Below are 26,190 nucleotides of genomic sequence, written 5' to 3'. Positions count from 1 at the left end.
AAATAAACAAGATGATCTCATCCCATATTTGGATTTTTTTTAGGCAAATACCAAGACTGCTCCTAATGGAAGTGGGGATGTGTGTCATTTTTCTGGGGCAATAGGCTGGCTGCTGTCCTTTTAGAAAATGACTTTGCATCATCAGATACTAATCAAACCTTAGAGATTAATGGAACTACAGTATGTATAAGCATATGATGAATGTAGCACTAATAGCTGTTCTTGAAATGCCAAGGGAAAAAATCTAAAAGGATGAAATTTCAATGGGATTTTCATAAATAAACGATTTTGCTGTTACATTTGTAGTGACTGTAAGAAGTATCGCATGTGAGGGTGAGAGTAAGAAATGATGCATACATGATCAAATTCCGTCTTGTGTTTGCAGTAATCTGACTAAACTTCTCAAGTTCAGATGCCTTTAAAGTAGCCTTCAATACAGTTCAGCTCTTTCTTGGGTTTATGATTTTATTTGTATTAATGCTCAAGAAGAAGAACAACAAACCAAATTACCATTATTACTAGATTACAGAAATTACCTGAAGGTAAAGAAACTAAATGATAACAATAATAATATTAATAACAACAACAGAATACATAAACACATACAACTACAGAAGCACAAGTAGAAATAGATACATTATTTATTCAGTCTTTCTGTCACACCTTAAACCCAAATAGAAACAGATACACCAACAGTCTTTCTGTCACGCCACTAGTGAGTGAATGTCCAACACCCAACACCACTGGCCGGTATTCCAACCATCTCTCCCTAACCTGTTTTTTTTAGCCAAGTTCCATTTCCATATGTGCCCTACAGACGTAACTGCCATCCAGTACCATTTCAAATGTTCCCTTTCCTCATTTGCCATAAAGATCTGATAGGTCGATTGTATTGTAATGTGCTGACAGTTTCGTTTGATTTAGATTTTTCTTTGTGTTTCGGTTTTTGGTTTACTTTAGTTTGGTGTTGTTAGATCTCTGCTAAGTACTAAGGGCCTGATTTACTAATATGCGGGCGCTGCTTAATCTGCGTTCGCAAATTAACGCACAGTGTTTCCCCGCATTTTCTGTGATATTTATCAAGCCAGATCTGCGCTGGGCAATCATTATTTAGCGCACCGTTAAAAGACGGGAGAAATTGCCTGCAAGTTACTGCCCACCATGGAGATTCGAGGAAGAAAAAACTAAGGTTCAGCGGAGAGGAGATAGATATATTGGTTCAAGTTTGCTCAATCATTGAACCTGATTCAATGGGTTATATTGTTGTTTTGCCCGCCATCACCTACAGCGAGATGTTTAAAAGAACACGATTATAAATAATATGCTATTGGTGGCATTAATGCATAAACTGTCTATAATAACAATATAGGTGTGTACATGGCAAGATTAATACGTTCTGGGACATGGGTTCACTACAATATATCCCCACTGAAACAAATACATTTACCAAGTAGTCAGGCCTCTCCAAAATCACCGTTTCTCAATCATGAATAGATGGCACTATTCCGGAAGATAAAACTGTCAGTCATGGACAGACCACTACCACGTAAGTAATGGTCATGTTGGCATCACATATGACCTGGACATTCATTGAATATGTGTGCTTTCTGTTTCGGTTAACGTGTTCGTGGATTGAAGGTGGGACTGTTTGCATGTGGGTGCAAGCAATGGTTCCAATTACGTTCGGAAAGTTTGCGATTTCAAAAAAAGTCCTGTTTGATGTCTCTAATTTCAGCTATGGCAGTGGGGAAATGTATTGACCAGCGCACCGTAGCAATGCGTCGAGTACCTGGGTGAATATTTGGCTGAGTGAAGGCTGAGATATGACAACTGCTGATGCTATAACTGTTTGAAATGATCCGATGCCAAAATTTGTAATGTTGTCCTGAGTTTAACAACTGATGGAATGGAATGTGATCTCCGGTTGGAGGCTTCGATGTCTCTGATCTGGTTCAGAAGTATTGCGTGGCTGGTTAACCTGTACCGTCTAATGATTTGCTGATCGCTTAACTGAAAAAGTGTTATACGAGTTGAAAAAAATATTTCTGTGCGCTGTCTCTGTATATATCTTCGCCTTGCTCTTATAACTGGTGCAATATCAACGTTTTCAGACTCAATGGAAAATGCGCTTCCTGGTTAAGACGTGCTTTTAGGAGGCGGAGAATTATCCCGCAAATTGAGACGTGCGCTCGACAGGCAGTTTTAGTAAATACCACGCAATACATCATTAGGCGCACTTACCTTCTCTCCTCCCATTAAATTGCGCTCCATGCCCACATTCCACCCAGGTTACCACCCACGTCCACGTAACCTCCCCTGTTCACACCCACAGGCGTTAATATGCGCTGTGCCCCCTTAGTAAATACCGTTTTATGTTTACGACCGCTATTTTACGCCAGAAATGGGCGCAATCCTGTTAGTAAATCAGGCCCTAAGAGGCTAACAGTAATGAGTTTGAGCTTATGGAGCTGATCTCTGTCCCCAGGCACTGGAGAGGCACTGCCGCACCGAGGGAGGATTCTCTGGCATTAGAGATGTCTATTCCTCCGTGGTCAGCCACGACGACATGCAGCAGAGCTTCTTCCTCTCAGAGACTCTCAAGTGAGTAGATCGAACCCCGCAACCCCTCCTCCACAGGTTACCTCTCTCACAGCGGGAGGGGTCGAGTACCTGAGCTTAGCACTGGGAACAGGAAGAGAGGGCTCTATACATTCACTCCCACCAGCTCTTGACCCGTGTCTATTCCTGAACAGATATAATATATTCTACTACATTGCTACCCTTCATGAAGGTGCAAAATATAAGGAGATTTGAAGGGGGAAGCCAGTTCTATCTTGTGGGGTAACCTTTCTGTCTTTGCCTGTCTCTGGCAGGTATCTGTACCTGTTGTTCTCGGATGACGACCTGCTGTCGATGGAGGACTGGGTTTTCAACACCGAGGCTCATGCCCTGCCTGTCATACGCAAGAGCTGTCTTCAGCCAGAGACGGGGACACAAGACGCAAACAAATCCACAACCGAGTAACCGCCCGTCTCCTGCCTCCAACACCTGGATACAGACATTATATACCTGACAACGCCACACACACACACACACACACACACACACGAGACACACCAAAACAAACGTCCAGAAAGGACATGTCAAGAAAACGTCCACTGATTCACACACAAGCATACCAACACCCAGGGCTGAGGCTTTAGGGGCCTTTGAACGGACCCTCAGGTTCTTCCTCGTGAAGAAACTGGTCGTACACGCCGTGATTGTAGAACCTCGGGCCCGAGCGTCTCTGTAAAGGCCGACACGGGGCACCGGTGCAAATTTTCTTTTTTCTGCGGACAATCAGACAGACAGGACTTTCTTGAGAAGAGCACCTTTTTTTCTTTCCTTCTTTCCTCTGTGAGGAAAAAATCAAAAAACAAAAGAAACACAGAACAATCCATGGATTTGTAGGAGGATTGCTGTGCCATTGGGTTTTAGTGAGATACAGTGATAAAAAGAGAGAGAGAGAGAGAAAAAGAGAGAAAGAGAACCTCTGCGCTTTTCATTTGATTTTCCATTCTTCACATTTCCGTTCCATTTCCACATTTCATGATTTTTTTTACTTGTTGTTGTTCTTCTCATTGCGCAAACTTTTCTGACCTTCATGCCATGCTTACTCTCTGACCAAAGTATTATTTGTTCTTCATCGCGTGGAAAAGTTCTATTGTTTTTGTCACGAAGAACGATTCACACAGATTACAGCCGACTGTAGAACCCAGTTCCTCTGTCAACCATGTACAGACAGTCAACACTCTGACTGGCTTTGTGTCTGAAGAACATTTCCTAGACTAGTATCAGCTTTGCTATGCTGCTCATGAATCCAATTGGTCTGTGTGAATCTAACCTCAAATCTGCTATGAAAAAAATTACTTCTTTTTGTCAGTTTTTGAAAATACGTGGACCAATTTTTTTAAAAGATGTAGAATTGATTTTATCTTTCCCTCCGAAATGTATAGATTCACAGTAATGAAATGTGTAAAATGAGTTTTTGGGATGTTGTTTATGCTGGCCTTTAAGATGAAAAGAAAGATGTGAGGACAAGGGAGAGTTCAGGAGATGGTTGGCCATTTCCTTCATGTGCAAAGTTTGTTTTGTGTTTGTTTGTTTCTTCTTATGGTGTTGTGTTAGGAAGAGCTCATATCTGTGTCACACTCTCTGCACCGAGTCTCAGGAGTGTCACATTGTCAGATTGTGTGTGCCACTGTCAGCAACAATCGTATGAACATTTACTCTGCCACACACTCACACACACATGTATATGCCTCTGTACATGCACACACACACACACACACACACACACACACACACACACACACACACACATGCTCTTTACACACATGCACGAATACATAAAGTACAGTATATACACACACCTTTACAAAAAAATCTTTAGAAATTACCTTTCATCATTCCGTCTCCAAGGCGAAAGAAATCATCGTCTGGTCAAAGAGTGAATCCTGATTGGACATGAAGACCACAGTATCTGTCTTTGTCCGTCACCGTTGAACACACAAAGATGTGAGAGAATGTGTTGTACAGAAAGCGGATGAATGTGAGTGATTCCTGGTATTCAATGTGTTTTGCTTTTTTTCCATCTTTTTTGGGGGAGGAAGAATTTTCTCTTTTTTTGCATAATGATGTCATTCTTATTCTTTTAATATATACATTATTTTTTTCATTTGATTCCCTCAGGTGTTTCCGTTAAAAAAAGAGGAGAAACAAACATTTTATTATAATTATTCCTACTATTAATGAATTAATTCTTATTGTTGATTTTACCTGTCTTTCGTTGTTGAGTATTTTCAAATACTGGTAAAAGACCTGTGCAACTTTGTACATTTAAAACAATTGCAAACGTATTATGTGTGGTTCTTTATTTTGCTTGCCTTTCACCTGCCTTGCCGTTGGTTTGTTGGTTTGTTGGTTTGTTGGCTTCGTTTAAAAGCAGCGTGACCGGTGGTTCCTTGAGAAGTACCCCCACACTCTCACCACACTACTCCAGTGCATCAGCACCAAAGTTGTTGATGCTCCCGTGTTCCCCCAGTGATGTCCCCCCTTCAGCACAAAGTGTCTACCATTAAAAGGCCTCCACGGTTGGGTCCAGCCAGCCAACCAGAAAGGACTGATGGAACATAAAAGTTTAATGAGTCGGAGAGTGAAGTGATCACCGGGGACTCTTACCCATGTCTCCCTCCTAAGTGTGCGCAGAAAGCATTGTCACAAGTTCAGAGGAAGGTTAAGAGTGACGTGAGCTCACAGTAGGGCGAGAGGAACTGAAAATGGGGAGGCTTGTGCTGATGAAGGACATTTGTTGCTGGCAGCAGGTTAGCTGTTAGCATCTCAGATGATTCAGCATTTTCTGGGGAGCCTCTCACAAGGAATGTTTGAGTACTCCTAGGTAGCAGCTGACTATTAAACAGACCTTAGATTAATCTAACTATTAAACTATTAGACAGACCTTTCGCTGGTCTGACAATTTAACAGACCTTAGATTGATCCAACTATTAAACAGACCATAACTGGTCTGACCATTAAACAGACCTTAGATTGATCCAACTATTAAACAGACCTTTCATTGGTCTGACTATTAAACAGATATTCAGTAGGGTGTTCTTGCAATGTTCTTCCAGTAGGATGTTCTTTAGACTCCTGAGATTGTACACTGAGAATAGACTCTTTTTCCTTTCTTGTCACATGACCCAGATATGGAGCAATAACCAAACTGATCTACCTAATCAATGGACAGACGGACAGTTTCTTTTGCATTGCATTTCAGGAAAATTATAATTGTTTTGCTGGAATAACAGAATTGGCCCTTATAGGCTTCCATATGTTTGTAGCTTTAAGCAAGGTACCATAAAAAGTACCTACTGCTGTGTGTTTGAGCAAAATGGGGTTTATAGTCAAACTTTGAAATAACAGTTTACAGTCAAGTAAAATAGTGTATTGGTGTAGCTGTAACATTTGTAGGACAACATTAACGAGATAAGTTCCCATTAACATTGTAAAATATACAATACAGATCCACGGAAAATATGAGCAAAGCATTGAATGTAAATCTGAGTATAAATCATTGAATTAAAATATGTTCACTGTTAAAACCTTGATAGGAGTTTGCTATAAAAATCAGGTTGCTATGACTTTCATCAAAAGGGAAAATTCTGGGTTATCAATCTTTCATCCTCAGAAATGATCACTTGAGTTAGTTAAATTATGTAAAGCTCAAAGAAAAGAAATGTTGCCCAGTGACAGTGAGAAATGAACTTTGTTCCATTGTTTGGTCAAATGAAGTTAATTATAGATTTAATTGATGAGGCACCTCCAGGGGTAGGGAAAGTAGCAGCTGTAATTAGCACCGAGGGTATCCAAGCTTTCCTTCGCTGCAAATATGACAAATTAGGAGGGAAACTTAGGAGAGAGTGCCTAAAATCAAACCCGCCCACACATACCATGCACACAGAGGTACAGTAAAGTGTCTAAGCACACTATGCAAGCCTTGGGTGTGTTCAGAGATTGGGGTTACTCATGAACATCCCCAGTGGTTCTGTGGTTGCCCTGAAACACACACAGATAAACAGGCCCTAAATGTTTACACTTATCAGGCCAGTGTGCAAGGCTTGCCAGTGGACAGCCGTAGTGTTTGTGAACACTTGTTCGGGCAGAGGAGGATAGGGTGGAGAGGGAGGGGTGGTAGGGGGTATTATGGGCTGTATGAGTGCCTGTGGGAGAGATAACAGAGTGCAAACAGGCCTGTTAATCTCCCTTCTCCTTCATCCAAACGGCTGTTCTTTTTTGTTTATGTTGGCGGGAGTGATGCTGGTGAATGCGAGCGGTGGAGGCAGAGGCCTGTGTGGAAGGGGGCGACGCCCCAGTGGGCGGCCATTGTGATCTCAGCCGCGCTGGCTGCCCTCCCTGTGAGTGGTGCGTCGAGGGAAGCGTGGCTGTCCAAGGGCACGCCCACACACACTTATACACAGACACAAACTTGTTTGAGAAGAGTGAGGTGCATGTGAGCCTGTATTTGTATAGGTATTGTGTGTTTGTGTGAGTATGAGTGTGGGTGTATGTGTGTATCTTTTACAGTGGGTATTTTATTCTGTCTACATGGATGTTTTTCTTTGATTTTTTACGTGGTTCAAACCACACATATTTAACACTCAACCCACATCTGTTAACACCGCAGTCAGGCAAGCAGACAGAGGAAGGATGAATAGTTTTGAGAGCTCTCCTCCTTTCTTTCCTCTCCTCCTTTCGTTCCCTCTGTTTCTCCTTTCTCTGTCCCCAGGATGAAAGTAAGATTTGACTTCATGCTCGACAGCTTTCATTCCAGACTTCCTCTCAGCGTCCTCTCATTGCTTTCAGGGTTTGTTGAGCGTGGTTATTTTCTCCCTGGGTTACTGGCAGAAAAAAAAGAAGAAGAAGAAGAAGAAGAAGAAGAAGGTGGAAGAACAAAGAAAGATCCTGAGAATAGCATCCACCTTTATTATGTGTTACCATTTCCTCTCAGACCAAAAGGCTGTCTGTGTCTAATCCCATTCGAAATCCAGATCTTTGAACAACCAGGCGCTTGTGTGGTCTTTTGTGTGTGTTATAGCCTTGTCCCATTCTTTCTCAAAAAGAGCGCTTCTTCTTTAGTGCTGAATCCCAGCAAGCGTCTGTGTAGATCTGTTTCATCTGTGTCCCGAGATGTCTGAGATGTCTGACAGCAACCAGATAGACTAACTCTGTGTTCAGAAAGTCTGTGATGACGTCAGCCATTGAGGTTGACCCCACAGCAAGGGTACATGCATCAGGAATACTGAAGAACCTCCCACAAATGTCTTCACTCTTGCTCTCCAACCTACACACACACACACACACACACACACACAAACATACACACACACATACTGTACACACACACACACACTGTACACACACACACACACACAGATGCACACACACACACACACATACTGTACCCACACACACACGCACGCACACACGCAGATTCACATCCGTTTCATAAGATATCTTTTTGACAGACTAAGAACGAGATGTGAAAGACATGCAAGGACAGACTGAAACATGCTCCTATTTTTACACATACAAGCCTGGCAAGATGCCATGTCGCAGCCGAGATTTCTCATGAGACTTGAACCTCTTCTCATGAGACTAAGCTGAACAGAGGTCTCAGGGAGGCGAGAAAGAACAGGATATGCAAGAGGGAAGGTGATATTTCACACGCACCTCTCTGATCAAAAAGAAGAATGTCAGTGTATAGAGCACATCTAATGCAGCGATTACGTCAGAGGTGATTTTCAATAACCTTTGATTAACGATGATGATGATGATGATGATGATGATGATGATAAAAGCAGAGAGAAAGATATGCCTGTGATGATTAACTAGACACCCCATCTGCTGCTGAGCGGCTGGACTTGTCAGCACAGACGTCAGTTCTCCAGGCTCACCTGCCTCAGGGCACGGCCAGCATGCCTCTTTAGAGTGGCTAATCAGGCTGCAGCCTTACCAGGCCTCTAATAGGCACACACGAGACACTCAAAGAGAACAGTCCATAAAAATGATGACAGTTTTTTTTTTTTTCAAAGATTAAGATGTAAAAATTAGCCCATTTCGGAGTATCTTAATCACTTATTTGAAGAGTAATCACAGGGAGGGTTATGGGGAAGGGGTGGCTGTCATGGCTGCTTGTGTGCTGACGGAAGCTGTCTGCTAACTGCGGCTCTAATGACAGTTGGTTGAGGCTGAAGGCTTTGGGGCTGCCTATCATTGGAGGATGTTTCACCTTTGTCTCCGTGGGCGAGGATTCTTTTCCTCGTTATATTTACTTCTTACTCTCTTTCTGTCTCTCTCCCTCCCTCTCAATCTCTTGATTGTTCTCCCTCCCATGTACACAAACACAAGTAACACACACACACACACACACACACACACACACACACACACACACACACACACACACACACACTCACACACACACACACTCACATACACACACACACACACAGTCTCACAGCTGTCACGCTTACATAAGCATGGACTGTCATACTTATGTACAGAGTGATTTTAAATTCTAGGGTTCTGTTTTGTTTTGTTTTTATATATTATATTATACATTAAGATATATTTTAACTTTGGATCAAAATCTTTCAAAATCACTGGTCCTGGCTACCAACATAACAGAAAATCCCAGGAGGATTGGCATTGGGTCACTCTGAGTAAAACGTCTTTATGATGTGTTAACTGAGGTGTGAAAAGGCAGTACTATTTAAAGTGCCTTCATCTGAAGGTCTAATGCACTTCAACCGAATTGCCGCAATCCTGGAGGGTTAAAGAAGGTTGTGGAGCGGAACCAAAAAAAGGAGGTATGAAGCAGCCTTGTTCACAAGGCTTAGGCTCAGAATTTTCAAAATGCATGTGTGTGTGCGCGTGTGTGTGTGTGTGTGTGTGTGTGTGTGTGCGTGTGTGTGTGTGTGTGTGTGTGTGTGTGTGTGTGTGTGTGTGTGCGCTTACGTGTCAGGCTTTGACACAGTTTATATTAACCCAGTCATTGTCATCAGTGCATTTCCAGCAGGCTCCACAGCTTGACAACCGCCTCTCATTTCTACATGACTGCAGACAACTCTGTGTGACCAGCTAGTGACCGGCACAACCCACTGGGCAGCCTGTCACTGAGAGAGTGTACACTGGTCATCCAGAGTATTCCCTCTGAGCACCCCCCCCCCCCCCCCCACCACCACTACCACCTGCCCCTGACCACTGAATGAAATGACATGTATCTCTGTCTGTGGAGTCTCTGCTTCCGTGAGTCTCGCACAGGTTCTAAAGCAGCACTCATCCAAATGTCTGAGCTGAGGAAGGCACGTCTGCTTGTTTGTATGGTGCCCTGAGACGGGCTCATGTTATGCAGGCATCTTCGGAGGCTCCGCCCACTGCTCTTTGGCTTGGGCAGAGCTACACTGGGGCTTTTTGTCTGAATCCCAATTAAACTGCTTCCTGAGCTCATAACAACCTGTCTGCAGGCCAGAATCTGAAGAGCCCTTCCCGGTCCTCTGCCCACGGTGTGGGTGAGGTGAGGCGTCCGGCGGTGGTCTTGTGCTCATCCCCAGGCCCAGTGCCAGACTCTGAGCCCCCAATCTGCCTCTCTCACCCCTGACGCCACGCCACGGCGGGTTCATTAACTGGATTTACCCATTATGAACACTTGGCCTTCGCTCCCGGGGCTTCCTGCTGTCCCTGGTGTCCAAATCTCTGGGGTATTTCTCCCATGCTCTACTGGGCTGCCATGCTCTACTGGGCTGCTTGTCAGTGGGCCGTTTTGTCAGGGCAGTTTGTCAGTGGGCGGTTTTGTCAGGGCAGTTTGTTTCGATCAGCCAAAGAATAACATGAATGTCGTGTCTTTTCCCAGGCAGCTATTGTAAGCAGTCACAACAACAAAAGCCCTATGAGTGATGGACTGCCCATTGATATGGAGAGAGAATGTGAAAATGATCCAGCCTTTCTTATGTCCCTGTAGGATAGTAATATATTCACACTACTATTAAATTATAATACTATTCAACTTCATAGTAATTAATTGTAATGTATGTCCTGGTACAAACAGTATTAACTGTGTAAGTAATGGATCCATTCATTTACAGTTGAATACTTGACAGAGATTTTGCTCATTTGACTAATAGCATTGGCACCAGGAGAAGCAGTGGTGGTGGTGGCTTCAGCAGTAGTTGGTATTGCTCATGTCTATATAAATCAGACCCAATTTATTTCCACATTTTCTGTTCTCCTCCATGCTGTATCTTTTCCTATGCCTGACATCTCATTATCTCTCGCAGATTAATGACAGTTGTGCTTTGTTAATTTGTAATGGACGTGTGTGATTAATTACAACATCATAACAACTTGGACATGCTTGGAGGGGCTCCACAGAGCCCAGAGCCCAGCACTCCCATGGGGAACTTCATTTTTATAAGAGCCGTGATTGATACGTTATGCACATTATAACAAAAAGCAGTTGCTGCTTTTTTCAATGTCATGTGTAGTTTTTTTCTTTACTTAATTGCTATGAAGTGACAAAAGAGCCACTCGTCGGCTTGATTTTTAAGTCAAATCACAGCGGTGGATTTTCTGTTTCTTGTGTTTTTTTCCATCGTTTGCATTAGAGTTTGCTTTAGGCTGTAACTGTGGAGTTGTCAGGATGGATGCATCAGCCAGGGTTTCAAGGCTTCTGAGGGGGTTCGAAACTGTCATGTGTCTCTTGTTGCTTTCACTCTCTGTATTGCCTTCCAGTGTTAATCATCTGCATACCATTCCATCAACTCTCCATGTGTTGTTTTGCCGTAATTATATAATTGAAAATGAAATGCCATAGTTATATTACTAACACAGATATGTTTTTTTTTTTTTTGCATATATGTGCTTGTGTGTGCGATCAAGAAAAAAAAGGGTACAGATCCAGTCGTTTGTTAAAAAATAAAAACGCCTGAAAATACAATACTACAATTTTAATGTCCAGAATGCTCAGTGACTTCATCACGGACTAGCACACTGGAACTTCTCATGCTGATTGAAAGCCTAATTTTTTCCTCATAATCATTTTAATTAGGCTAACTCATCACATGAAAGCCAGCTTCTAATTAGAAACAAGCGTTATATTGTGACCAGACCTACTCTTGCTTTGTAGATTCTCTAATGCTTATTCTGACCATTAGCGCACACAACTGGGAGAGGAGAAGAGCGGAACCAAATGCGGAGCCCAGACGCTGCAATAGGGCATGTTTGTGTGATGAGCCAGCTGCATATCACTGGCCACTTGTCTCCGTTTCTCGAGTAAACAGTTCCACAGAACACAAGGAAAAGAAAAAAGAAAGAACGAGAAAGAGCAAAAGAGAGAGAGAGAGAGAGAGAGAGCAAGAGAGAGAAAGTGAGGGAGAAAGAGAGGGAGAGAGAGGTAGCAAGAGTGAGAGAGAGAGAGAGGGAGAGAGGAAGGGAGAGTGAATTAAAGGTTGCATCATCATTGAAATGTCAAGCTACGAGGTTACGAATAAAGGTTGCAAAAATGTTGCGTTTGCCGATTGTAATTCATACTCTTATCATATTAAACATTTAATAATTGCTACTTTGGGTCTCTATGGCACCCTGGAGCACAGTAAGGGGGGGATGGGGGAGGGGGGGGGGGGTGCGCTTTGGAACAGCAATAGCACATCTCAGAGTACAAATTCAATTTGCGTTCCCTTGCGTGTTGGCCGTAATGACATAGGCCAGCCGATAATAATGCTAATAACAAATGTATATTTCTCATTTGCATGCAAATATCCACCCCGGCTGCAGGAGCAGCAGCATGGTGCAGAGTGTAACAGCATGATTGCCCGTTGTCAGACGACTTGCAGTGTTCGCTGCCTCAGCGTGGCGTAGAGAATGCAGTATAGGGGAGGAACGTGCGTTATGCTATTATGTCAAGGTGACAGAATAATTAAATGGTATACTCACACTCACACTCTCTCTCTCTCACGCACACACACACACACACACACACAGGTCTTGTATGTTCTGAGTTTGTATATCGGTGTTGTTAATACAAATAACACTCATCAACCTGTCAGATTTGGGATATTTCTGTAATCCACCACCAGATAGTGGTGTATTCCACCAGGTTGAAATAAGTACTTCTCTTCCTGAGATTAGCTAGGTCTTAATGAAATGTTGTTTTTCAGAATGAGCCAACAGAAGTTTGTCCTTTGACTTAAAAAAACAAAACAATCAGCCAGAGATGAGGGCGAGTATAATTATGACCCCCCCCCCCCCCCAGCTGCAGCGCTTCATTTTGGGTTAATTTCACAAGGTTGATCATACCCCCCCCCCCCCCCTTCCAAAAAAAAAAGAAATCATCACAACGTTATTCATCATCTGAGCTGGAGCGAGACCACCTTGAGAAGAAGTATCCCCCTCATCACATCCACGGCACGTCCAGTGCTGTTTTAACTTGCTTTGGCAATTAGAGAAGGCATTAGGCTGACACAATTAAGCAAATATGAGCTCAGCTGGAACTGAGGACACAGTGTATTTTCTCTGGGCTCTTTCCCTCGCTCATTGTGTGTGAGATTGCGTAAAACAAATGTTTCCCCACTGCTGTTGTGTTGCTGTTAAGCCCGCTTGTAAACCCAGTGTTTTCAAAGTCACACAGGAAAAGCCAACACAATGCATAAAAATCATGCTTGATCTAGCGTGTGTGTTGCAAACTTAAAGCAAACTGTGAGTTAGTCATTGGTCTCAACAGCAGGGATCAACTGAAGTGTTTCTCAGTGCTTCAAAGTGCTCCTATTGTACCATTCCAGATGGTTAGCATGTGTCTAGAAGAGCTACACAAAGCCTTACAACAGTTTTTCAGAAGACTTTAATGTATTTTTCTGTGACGCGTTTATGCTCTGCACACCAACCTCTACTTACACACTTCAACATACGTTTTACTGCCGGACTCTTCTCTAGTGCCTTTGTAAGCACTAGTGTTGATCTGACAGGAAAACAATATTTCTGCATCCGGCGCACACAGTTTGTGTGAGGGAAGACAATCCAGCAGTGTTGTGATCCTATCGGCTGACCAAGTGTGCGCTGTCTTCCATTACTATAATCAGCACCTCTCCCTACAGTGAGAGGGATTGAGATGATACGGCGCCAAGGCATGGAGTTGTGTGTCCTTACATTTCTGTGTTTACTAGCTGAAGCACTCATACTGGGGTCACACAGGGTGGGGAGAGGTGCAGTCAACAGACCAGAGAAACTCAAAGCAAACCTGAGATCTGAAAAGGGTTTGAGTGCCTGAGTGGTGGTGGACACAGAACATCGATTGGCCTCCAACAGATTTGTTTGACGTCTTAGCTCAGCACTCAGGCCTCTTTGCTTTTATGGGGGTGTAGCCTCTGCTAGTCTCTCAGAGAGTATATACGCTTATATCGTTCAATATGAAACAGAGTTAGCTTTCACTTTATCACCTCACTTTATGGAGGGAGGCAGAAACTCATACGCCTCCAGTTTCAAACTCAGTTTCAGCGCCGCTCACTGAACAGTAAAAAGTCTCAGTAAATAACAGAAAATGTCTCATTTATTTCCAGGAGCTCAGGCGCAGTATTTGAGAGAGAACAGAAAGCAAGAAGCTGAGGAAACAATGAAGGTCTCAGCACACCCATCAAGCTTAGTGCAAAGCCTGTCTTCATTACTGGATCATAATTATAGATAATTAGCTGCCCCATCCACTAGAGTGGTGCGGAGTTGGGAGGAACTTAATTGAGATATCTGGAATCAGTGGGAGAGAGGAAAAGTGGATGGGAGATGATTGGAAAATGTGGATGTGTGTTAAGAGGGTGGTAGTAATAGTCTTGCAACTGGTCTGTTAACTGGTCTGTTAACTGGTCTGTTAACTGGTCTGTTGACTGGTCTGTTGACTGGTCTGTTAACTGGTCTGTTAACTGGTCTGTTGACAATCTCTTAGCCAATGTGTACCAGAGGGAATGGCAGGTTGTGGACAGGTTATACATTGTTGGCTAAAAGATCACATGTTTGGCTAGACTGTCAAAATTACTTCAGTATTTCCCAGGAGGCAAACAGCATAAAAGGCATCACATTTGGTTTGGTTCAAAGCTATGGAGACAGTACTACTGAGATTCCTGATTCTGTTGATTTTTTATATTTTTTTCATGCCTCAGTTTTTTCCCCTGTCTTGTCAAGATTTTTTTCTGTGGGTTTAAAGATAAATGCAGATGCTGCTTTTCAGCCAGATTACTCCAAGGGGGAAATTATCATATTCAACCAAAATGTGCCACTTGCACAGTAGCAACTGTGTACCAGTGCACTCCTAAGGCAGCGGGGTTGCTTCTCTCAGAGGTGAGAGAGGAACCATTAAAAGCTCCCAACAAACTAATCAGTTGGCTGATTTGTAAATACTTCAGAGCCTTAGGGTACTGGGCCAGTCTGAGCTAGAATACCTGGGATCCGAATATTTCTCATGTGTGTGTGTGTGTGTGTGTGTGTGTGTGTGTGTGTGTGTGTGTGTGAGTGTGTGTGTGTGTGTGTGTGTGTGTGTGTGTGTGTGTGTGTGTGTGTGTGTGAGTGTGTGTGTGTGTGTGTGTGTGTGTGTGTGTGTGTGTGTGTGTGTGTGGTGTGTGTGTGTGTGTGTGTGTGTGTGTGTGCGTGTGCGTGTGCGTGTGCGTGTGCGTGTGCGTGTGCGTGTGTGTGTGTGTGTGTGTGTGTGTGTGCATTTGTGTGCTTGTGTGTGTGTTAAGGTTTTTTTTTACAACCACAGACATGGAACCTCAGTTTTTGTAGCTCCTCTGAAAGCAGTCCATGCCTGAAGGAATTGCCCATAGAATCCCTCGCACAATAGGTCTTATGTGTGGCAGAAGAAAGGAAGTGATGCGGAGAAGGGGGAGCAACGGATGTAAGGGAAGGTAAGATGAGATGAGCTGAGGGAAAACAGAAAACAGGAGCTTCATGGCCATACTGCTTAGGAGGAATATACTCTCCTTGTGCCTCTTTTATTAATAACAGTTTATTTTCCTCAGCAGACTGGTATTTCGTGCCAGGGCCATTTTACTTTTTGAAAGCAAATATCACTAAACCCCCTAAGCTGTGTGACCTCTTTCCTCTGTAGCTGTTGTTACCTCTGATTCCCTTCATAAAGAAGAGGTTAAAAAAAAAAATCACCTTCCTGAAATTGCACTGTGCTTTTGCTGATTTGGCAAAAAAAAATCCCTCACAGCCAGTTTCTGGGACACACAGTTTCTGGAGAGCACAAAGCATGCCGAAGGCATAAAGTCAAGCCTCGGAAAGATATAGGATTAGATTAAGAAACAATCAGTTTGTTATCCAAGATTTATGTGTCCATTTAAACATCCAGTCAAAAGTTTTTAAGAGCTCATCCAGCTTGACGGCACAAAACAAGTCATTTGTGTACTCAGCCCGCCTCAGCATCAGCTCTATTTCAGTAATGTCTAATTGCATGGGTGTTGATGGCCACTGATTAGTTATATAGCAATGCTCTAACAACACAATCAGTCATAATGAACTTGCCAGTGCTTCCCTCGTACACATGAATATTCATGTCTGGGGCATGAGAAGTGATTCATGGTGCATTCATGCTACGCAAGAAAATAAAGTTTTTTTTATACGTTTGTAGAATGTTTGTTTTTTATTGTTCGTATCCTCAAACTTGAGTTTTTTATTACAAACTCTATATGTTTAGTCTAATGCAGTTGCTGGAGCACCGGCAATTTTGCATATGGGTTGCATTGCACAATGGCTTTCACCCTACCTGAGTGTTTGTAATGAATTGAAATGGATGGTCTAGTCAGGGAATTTTGTAACGAAAATTAGTTTTCTTTCCGGCTTTTCATGAAAACTTCACTCCTCTGTTTCGCCATGTCAGGAATACCCAAACAGGGGCAGGGTTGGGTTGATAGTGCAGTGTTCCGGTTGATAGTGCTGGCGGTTGTTGATCTGACAAGTGGTGCAGATCTGTGGTGCGTGCATGGCATTAAGTCAGCTCATTTGCACATAATATCAGACACCAAATGTGGTGCAGGCTAGTCAAATCCCTAAAAGTAAAGCAAAAACACTACAGTGGATGGAAAAACACAGTTAGCTTAAGTGCTAGCATCGACCAGTAGAAATACAACATCAGTTTATTTATTTTTTAAATAATCAGCTGTCCTCCCATACAGTGCCATTGTTAAGTCAGGACTTCAACACTAACACCCACATTGGCACTGCAGCCACACTGACGGTGTGTCGGTGTTAGTGATGGCCGCTGTCTGCCCCGGTGTGTGTGATGGACAGTAGCCCTCCTCACACACGGTGGGCAGTAATGGCAGGTTATTTATCATGGGCAGAGGGGTGCCAGCCTGAAGCAGGGAGCAGAGCTGGTCAGATGGAAAGACAGGAGAATGACGTGGGAGTTGGCACTGTGATGGAACCAGCAGAAGATTTCTTTTACAAAACAGTATCATTTCATCTTTAACTTTTTTGTATCTTTTTTGGAACACTTGGCTACCCTGTTCCCTTTTAGTGATTAACCAAATTGATGACAATAGAAGGCTCTCTCTCTCTCTCTCTCTCTCTCTCTCTCTCCCTCTCTCTCTCCCTCTCTCTCTCTCGCTTGCCTGCTTCTCTCTCTCTCCCTGTCCCATCATCACTTCTGCATCTTCTCTTTCGAAAAGTTAGAGAGAAATGAATCTTTTCCGCAAAGTCTCCCTGTCCTTGTTCTCAAGTATGGTTTGTCTTTTGTGCGCTGACATACTCTCAAGTGTTGCCTTAGCCTTGAGCCATTCAGACTCTTTTACATGATGTTCTCTGATACAATATGTTCTTTCAGTAACTTATTTATTTATAACTTAATAGAATCCTAAAGCACTGCTTACTGCATGGTTATATAAATATAAATATATATAGTAAATATTTTCATCAACTAAAGAGAAGGAATCCACTAGTTGGCTGGGTTAAAGCTGGGTTAAATGCTTTTGCTAAATGCTTTTAAATTCTCATTCTTAACAGTACAGAAGGGCATGGCAGATGGATTGGAAGCATCTGCAAGAAGATCTGCTTTACCGTTTACATACCTGGTAGAGTGCTGTAAAATATTTGAATGCTTTTCATAGTAGGAAAGATGGTGGTAATCTATGCCAGCCTAGGAGGTCAAAAACTGTTACATGCATTTTATCTTGATGTTGCAGACAGTAGCTGGGTTTCCATCTAACTTTTTAATGCAATTTTTGACAGTTTGAATATTATATGGAAAGTGTGAAAACTCGAAACATGACATGAAATTGTCTAAGTCAAATAAGAAATGTATTTACTGGAAGGGGTTGGATTTGCATAGGAGAGAAGACAACTCAGGCTGATGGAAATTTTTTCACATTACTCACATTAAATCACATTCGTTGTGATTTCATTAGGCATTTTCCGTTAAAGTTGCCCTGACAACCTCAATATTTAAACCAACAGCTGTTCACAAGTCCTCCCTTGATTGTCCATTTTCAATTCGAAACACCAGAGGGGATGGAAACGTGCATGGACTTGCATTTCCATTAGCTGACTTTTCATGAATGTGCTATGCTAACATATGCGAATGAGTGGAAAGAAACCCTTGTCAGCTTTTGTCAGCAAAGCATGTGTGGCACTTATAGTAACAGGGTGCTATAGCTTTATTAGGCTTTATCCTGCATCTATGAATCATGTTGTTATGACCCAAACAGTCAGGCAAATTTCCTCAAGCGTTAAATGTTCGCCTGTAGAGTCTTTTCTCTCTTCCTTTCATAATGCAGCATTTGACTTGCTTGTGTCTGTTGAGTGGTTTTCTTGGGGCTAGTCGCATTTATTTGAAAATGACATTTACTTTCAAGGACATTATGCCAACTGAAGGTTATAAAACTAAATCTGACCCTACTGGAGAGAATGCCAGTGAGGTGGATAGTGAGGTGGATACCCAACCTAAACCCTGTTCAGAAAAAAGATAAGATTTTTTAATTTGGATATATTTGCTGGGCTTTAACATTATATCTAACACTGACAGACCATAGGTAAGATATAAGGATAAAATATATATGTTTTTTTTTTCGTTGTGGGTGTTATTTGGCTAAATTACACTTTTTAGCTTTTTCGAAATCTAGTCAACCACTGGTACTGTTAGTGTTCAATACAAAGGTGCAACTTTACTGTAAGTGTATGTCTGAAGAACTGCTGATGACAGTGTGTAATGTGTAATGTGTGTGTGTGTGTGTGTGTGTGTGTGTGTGTGTGTGTGTGTGTGTGTGTGTGTGTGTGTGTGTGTGTGTGTGTGTGTGTGTGTGTGTGTGTGTGTGTGTTATGCTTGGGTTACTGCTCTTGGGCTCAGGTTGGGCTGGCTAACCACTCTCTCAGACTCCAGAGATAAATGCGGCCTGAGCCGCTCTCTACTACAGTCGAAGGCTGTACCCATGTGATTCCACACGTAGTGTCTTCAGACAAACGGGAATCCATTTCTCTAGCATATGATGAACACCGTTACTCAATATTTATTTGTTTTTGGCTCAGGCAGTTTTTAGTTTGAAAGAAGCCGCATCACAAGTACGTCTGTGTGGAATCTGAGTCGTTAATGATTGAATGATTAATGATTGAACCGAAAGATTTATCTCAAATAGATCTTATCTGATATCCAATTCTCCTCATAAAATATTGTTTGTCGTTAATTAGTCATGTTAAATGAGATATTTAGCAGATCGTTCATGGGAATTGGGCCATTTTATAATTCTCAGACTCAATACAGTTTATGCTTTTTTTGTGGCTAATATCATTTGCTAGCATGTAATTGCCCTCTTATGTCCACAAACGATCATCATTGATTGGTCTTTCAGACAGCAAATAACCTGCCACCCATGCACAATCATCAGATAATCAAAAAAACATAAACACACTTTCTCTGTCTCTCTGCAATACACACACATATACATAGTCCCTCCCCTGTCACACACAGAGTGATACACAAACAACGTCTCTCTTTCTCCCTCCCTTTCTCTCTCTCTCTATCCGGCTACAGCTGTGACAGATCAAAGAGGGCAGAAATTGACAGTGGGCTGCTGCGCTCTCGCTTATTTAAATGATTATCCTTAGTCTTATTAGCCAGTGGGTATCACTGTGCACTCTGATGTAGTGTAGAGCACGTCTGAATTCTCTCCTGTTTTGTGTTTGCCTAGACAATGACCGCTATGTAGTCTCCCCTATCTGAAAACTCCATTTATTTTCTGTTCCGTCCAGTAATAAAATTAGAAAAGGCACAGCGTTGACCTTAACAATGACAGTTTAAGATCTGCGTGTATGAAAACCTATTTGGTAGACGTGGTGTTCTTGATATCCTCGCTTTTGAAGTATTTCAGCTGGGAAGGCAATATTAAGAGAAATGAGTTCAGGCCAGTTTTTGCAAGTATCTCTTGTTACTCTTGTGTCTCTGTGGTTTGAGTCCTTTACAAGTAAATCAATAGATATTTTTCAGAATGCTTCAGCTGCTATTATTCTTTAAAGTCGTGTGACAAGCACTCTATCTGAAAACACAACCTCAAAAGATTTTTGTTTTTCATTTGTTCTGTTTAAGTTATTCTTTTACGAATACTTAAATCTACTCTTTTTTTGTTTTTATTTCATTTATACTTTGTCATTCCCTTAATTTTCCATTCAGTGAGTCGTCTGTTGCTCACACTTGGTGGCCAGCCTTCAGCCTTGTGAAGCCGCAGTGTCCCCCACTGTCTTTGTGATTGAACTCCATTTCCCATCTGCCTCTTGTGATGGCTGTTCTGCGGGGGGTCAGTCAGATCCCTGGCGGTGGGGAGCTCTTGTCCCATCAGGGCTAATGGAGGAGATGGAGGATGCTTCTTGTCCTCCTGCGTTGAATGCAAGTCAAAGACAACAGTGGGAGGCCTCAAGTTAGAAAACAACATTTGGTCGGATTTGGATTGAACTTGGGTTGAAATAGACAGGCAACAGCTGTGCAATTGCTTTGTATTTGTTTTAAAGATAAGCTTGATACTAAATGCTTTAATTCATGATGCTTTTTTTCTCCATGGATAATTATAAGTTGTTACGTTTTTGACAGATTGTGGTTGATTGCCAATCCCTTTTGAGGATGTGAGTAATTTGTACTCTGAGTTGAGAGTGGATTCGTGTTAAAGTTGAGTTGAGCTTGTCGTGACTGTAGGCCTGTAGGACTCATCAGAGTTAACGTCATCATCCATAGCCTGAGAAAAGAGGGGAAAAAACATCAGAGAGACGTCATCTAGAATGTCCTGTAGTGCTGTTGACGGTGGCCTAATCCGGTCTGCAGAGCAAAAGCTTCAGTCAGTTCCTTTCCCTCAGACACATATAAACCTCTCCATTTTCCCCGTCTGGTCTCTCTGCCTCTCACTATGGGTTAAGACGAAGCTAAATATCATCTTTCTGTCTTTATGAGCCCAGGGTGCACAATCTGCACATAAGCCGCCCGCCTCGTTCATATCCTCCCTTCTTCCCAGACTTCCTCTCGTGTTCACTCTGCCTCGCCTCCTCTGAAGGATGCTTATCGAGGCCCAATCTCATTTCAAGGACATTGAGAAAGTCTGATGAGTGATGCATGCCGTTATATCACCAGGGCCCCACTCTGAAGAGCAGAGAGAAAAACCTGCATGTTTAAGACCCAAATGTTTCATTCTATCACAGACACTTGCACCCTTGCACCCTAAGGTTCCTTTGCAATGTATAGTAAAGAGTAAAAAACACTGCTGTAAGTGTCCAAAGGTTCAGAAGAACAAAACGCTGGATTCTGATTGAGAAGTGCTGCTGTTCACTTGTATAGTATGCCATAAAATGGGGCATCTAATAGTATACTTAGGGCTCAAGAAGAGTAAAGGACATAAAAGTGTTTGTGTGGGTAATGGAGCAAGGCTTGACATTTGAGAAGCGTTCTGTATGCCACCGTCTTGGAAGATCAGAAATAAACTGAGGGAAAGGTTAAGGTAAACAGACAGTAGATGTAGTTGTTATGCTGTTTCTCCCACCTAGTCTTGCATAGATGTATTGATGTTAGCAGAAGCTTGTGAAGGTAGCCAAGATAATATACAGCATATCAGCCTTATATAAACGTGCTGCAGTCCTGACTGTAATATGTAGTGACATTTCTGTGGTATGACAAATGGACCATTTTTGCCCAAACCACAACCACAGTCTTATTGAACCATTTCATTTGCAGAAAGTAATTTTTCATTGAACCCATTTGTAACTACAATGCATACTACATTGTAATTACATCAACAATGATCCCAAAGTGTTCTGCAGCTTAATCACATGAAAGATTGATCTTCTCTAACTAGCTTGTGGTGAATTACAAAACCAATTTCGCATTGGCCTGTTCCCAGCCTCCAGCAAGCCAAATTCATATCTCTCCTCCCCACATCTCTCTCCTGATTTCACTGGCCCCTGTGCCACCTGCTCACTCCACCCTTAGCAGTCCGTCATCCCCGAGGGTGGCATGACTGGCATACCCCCGCCCCCGCCCCCGCACACACACACACACACACACACACACACACACACACACACACATATACCAGTCACTGACAACACATCTCGGCCCTCATGTTGGATGTGACAACGAAATTGCTTGTTTCCATCAGTGGGTGTTGACATGCTGAAAATTGAGGCAATGCAATATAAAAGTATTATATCAGTGCTGTGACTTATGTACGTAAACAAACATAAAGTTATTGAGTTTTTTCGGGGAGGCGAGTTTACTGATTTTAGCCTCGGGAGTTATAGCTTCTTGTCACCTGCGATAGCAACAGAGCTCTGGAGACGAGACATCCTAAATGGCGTGTGGAAGCAGCTCTTAGTTCAACAAGCTGCTCAGCTGACAGCTAACCTCCGTGTGATCAGTGGCTCCTTGGCAGAGCGAGGTGCCATGTGGCGAATCTCACCCCGCCATGTTGCACTGTCGCTGGGCCAACGGCGGAGGAATACAGGGCCATCTGGGGAATTAATCGCCGTGGAATGCTATCTGTGTCACTAACCTCCGCCGCACCCCACCCCTCCCGTCTGCACGGTCTCTCTTCTCCCCGTGTCCCATGACCCAGGGGGCTGAGTCAGCACTTCTGTGGTGGCTGGGCGATTGGTTTCTTTCGTGCTGTGAGCTCAAATGAGCCCTTAGCACTTGGCACCATCCATTACACCGCAGCGCAAAACACTCGTACATACACACACACACACACACATACACACACACACACACACTCCTACACACCCTCACACACAGACACACACACACACACACACACACACACTCTTACACACTCACACACACATACACTGAGACACACACACAAACACAGATAAGGAGAGAGAGAGAGAGAGAGAGAGAGAGAGAGAGAGAGAGAGAGAGAGAGGGTATTGAGCCAAAGATTGGCCTATTGATTGTCAATCAAATATGATTAAATCAAGCATATGGACAGCAAGATGTGCACACCCTTACCAAGCACAAACCATCCAATAGATCAAGACTCTCCTATTGCTCTTGATCGGCTAAACTTTCAGATGTACTTTTTCATGCTGACTCACTCTCTAGTCTGTCTGCAGTTCCTCTGCTGGCACAGACCGGGCCTGTGAGTGTGCCTCCTGCCCACTTCCATCCAGCCGTGAGTAGATCTCTGTGAGCCGGTCCAACACGGCCCATCCTGCCTGATTGGCATTCAGAGGGCATCAACCGCGCCTCGTGTCCACTCAGCTTGCGATCGCCACACGCTGAGGGCACTCGGGCTCCTGCTGATCGTATGGGTGTTCATCAAAGGCCCACACTTTCTCCTGTCAGCCCCTCAAAGGAACATGCAGCTCAACTCGCTGCGTCTGACTTCTGTCGCAGTGGCCATCTTCTGCCCTCCATCTTGTTTTGTGCGTCCTTCGTTTTGTTGGCATTAGATGTTGAATTCTATGATAATTTTTGCTGTCCATTCTACCATGCTGAGGTACGGAGCCCCTTAATTCTCAAAAGGTGATATTTTTAATCGTGTGCACACAAGGCATGTGGGAACAAGTTCATTATGTTGTGCGCACAAGTTATTATTATGTGGGAACAAATTCATTATGTGTGTATTACTTGTGCGGAAATGATAACGCACAACATAATGAACTTGTAAGCACAACATAATTAATTTGTCCCGTAGTGATGCAACTGTGTAATGATAAATTAATGATATGCATCTTTTTGGCTTTGTTGCTAGAACTCGCATTTACATATGCTTGATTAAGTTTCAAACTTAATTTTGAAATGATTTTAATCTTTTTGTATACGGTATTTACATGTATATATATTCTTTGCTTGCCTTGTGTTGTTCTCGCCTTATTTTCTTGCTCTCTTTCTCCCTCTCTGTCTCCCTGTCTATGTGTGCAGTGTGTACCCTGCTTGTGTGCAATCAGGTGGCGTATTTGTTCTTAGGATATTAGAAACGCCTCAAATTCATAGTGGTGCTAATCTTATGAAGCGAGACCCAATCCAAACCTAAATGCCACTGCCTCTCATGCCTCTTCATGGGAAGGGGAAAAAACCTCAATCAAATGCCACACAGAAGGGGGGGGGGGGGGCTTCCAAAAGCCCTTGATCTGATTAAACCCATCTGCTTCTGGGATGGCTTTAACATTAGCCACACTGCCCGATTCAGGCTCCCCAATATTGGAATTTAATCTGATGTTTGGGAGGCCAAATCATTTTGAGATTTATACTGTTTGTCAAGTGAATGCTCTGGCCTCAGGCTTTAAGGGGTTTGGGGGAAAGGTGGGGGAAGAAAAGAAAATAACACACAGTGGTGGAGTGCAAGGCCACCGAGTCCGTCAGATGGGAAAAGGCAATTAACATTTAAACTGGCAAATAGCATTAAAATTAACAAGCAATTAATTTTTCAACATTGTGACTATCATGGGGGTCTAAAATGGCACCTGCTTATTCTGGTGTAGAGAGAGAGAGAAAGAGAGAGAGGAAGATAGAGAAAGAGAGGGGGAAGAGAGAGAGAGCATGCTGGGATTGAAGGACCTGCATTGTAGTTTTAATTCAAAGTGATGTTTTAATTCAAAGGACGTGAATCAAAGGCAGTTTTAAAATTGTGCTGTGCTGCACTGTGGCCCAGCGTAGCTTAGGGGAGGTAATTAGCCAGGCTTTCTTCTTGTTCAGTTCCCATTTCCTGAACCCAGAGGACTTCTCTCTGTGACTCCTGCTCTGCAAAACACATGAATGCGCTTAGGCTTTTATGTGTTTGTTTGTGTGCGTGTGTGCGTGTGTGTGTGTGTGTGTGTGTGTGTGTGTCTGTCTGTCTGTCTTTCTGCAGGTGCATACATGTACAGTATATGCAGCCATGCATTTTATATGTTTTCACATGTTTTATATGTTTACCAGTATTTTCATGTTTTATTCTGTGTTAGATTTTGAACACTTATGTGTTCATGCATCTAAATATTTCTTGAGTATGATTTTATATATTTGTGTGTATGTGTGTTTGTGCACGTGTGTGTTTGTGCACGTGTGCGTGTGTGTGCGTGTGTGTGTTTGTGCCAGTGTGTCTGTGTTTGTGCACGTGTATGTGTGAGAGTATGTTTGTGCACATATGTGTGTGTTTCTGTGTGTGTTTGTGCGTGTGTGTGTATGTGTGTGTGTGTGTGTGTGTTTGTTCACGTGTGTGTGCCTGCATGCATAGTGTCATGTGCTTGTTTCCTCCCGTCCTTCTTCTTCCCTCCATCTCACTCTCTATCACAGACAGGTCCCCTTCCCACCCCTCCACACATCTCGCCCGGCGTCAGGCTCAGCCTCATCTCCAGGGGTCCTGCGCCCTCCTCCTCTCCTCTCCACATCAGGGTTCAGCAGGGAAGCAAAAGGCCTTCTCCGCCCCGCCTCCATCCTCCCCAACTGAGAGAGCTCCTCCACGGGTTTCCCGGGATGCCCCCTGCAGAGCACCTCCGCAGAGATCCGGCTCCAGACACTCCCCTCCACCTCCTTTCGGAGACGGTGATTAACACACTGCGGGTTGAGGTGGCAGGGCCCCCAGCAGCAGTCATGCACGGCAGTTCTGGAATGAAAGAGCATCAGAGAGATTTGGGCTTTCCTGTCCATATTTGATGGCGTATACTGCAGATATGTTGGGGAAAAGAAGATCATACACTGTGTCTGTCATTTTCTTTGACTCAAAGTACTAAATAAATAAATGGATTGCATCCACTTTCATCATGTGAAAGGTGTTTTTCTTCTTTCTAAAGTTTCCTCATGTGTTTGGTGGTCCAACAATGTGTTTCCCTGCTAAATGCTAAATATTTACAGCGCTTAACTTATTTACAGCACTTTGCAGCACTTATGAGACAGTGCTATATGGGAAATACACACACAGGAAAACAAGTGGCCAGGTCTGTTTTGCGGAGTACTCACTCTGCCGTGATGATTATAGCTGCTTATTTGGCAGCATCTCCCAGCGGAAATAGATCATTTATTTTCACAAGGACTAGCTTCAGATCTGAGAAAAGCAAACAGCATCCATTAATATACATTGACATTCATATACATCAGTAGTTACTCTTAAATAATTAAAACTAACAGAGAGAATGCTAGCAATTAAACAGGGGCGTCTGCTT

General features: G+C 43.1%; 1 protein-coding gene and 1 long non-coding RNA gene across 2 annotated transcripts in view; both read left to right on the top strand.

The window, feature by feature from the left end:
- The window catches only part of LOC308381065 (mannosyl-oligosaccharide 1,2-alpha-mannosidase IA), a 190,966-nt gene extending 186,193 nt beyond the window's left edge, over window positions 1-4,773 (top strand). Inside the window, exons 11-12 of the mRNA XM_080858571.1 lie at window positions 2,486-2,601; window positions 2,874-4,773. Coding sequence (XP_080714697.1) covers window positions 2,486-2,601; window positions 2,874-3,024 — 267 coding nt within the window. The 3' untranslated portion in view covers window positions 3,025-4,773. The remainder of the gene's footprint in view (window positions 1-2,485; window positions 2,602-2,873) is intronic.
- An 18,710-nt stretch (window positions 4,774-23,483) lies between these two features.
- On the top strand, window positions 23,484-25,789 carry LOC308380400. The gene is made up of 2 exons (XR_013969013.1): window positions 23,484-23,546; window positions 25,325-25,789. It is a non-coding gene; the product is annotated as an uncharacterized lncRNA (long non-coding RNA).
- Window positions 25,790-26,190: the final 401 nt, after the last annotated feature.

The sequence above is a fragment of the Sprattus sprattus genome (assembly GCF_963457725.1).
Source record: "Sprattus sprattus genome assembly, chromosome: 19".
Taxonomy (NCBI): domain Eukaryota; kingdom Metazoa; phylum Chordata; class Actinopteri; order Clupeiformes; family Clupeidae; genus Sprattus; species Sprattus sprattus.
The sequence above is the reverse complement of the archived record's forward strand: the minus strand, read 5'-3'. Positions and strand labels throughout refer to the sequence as shown.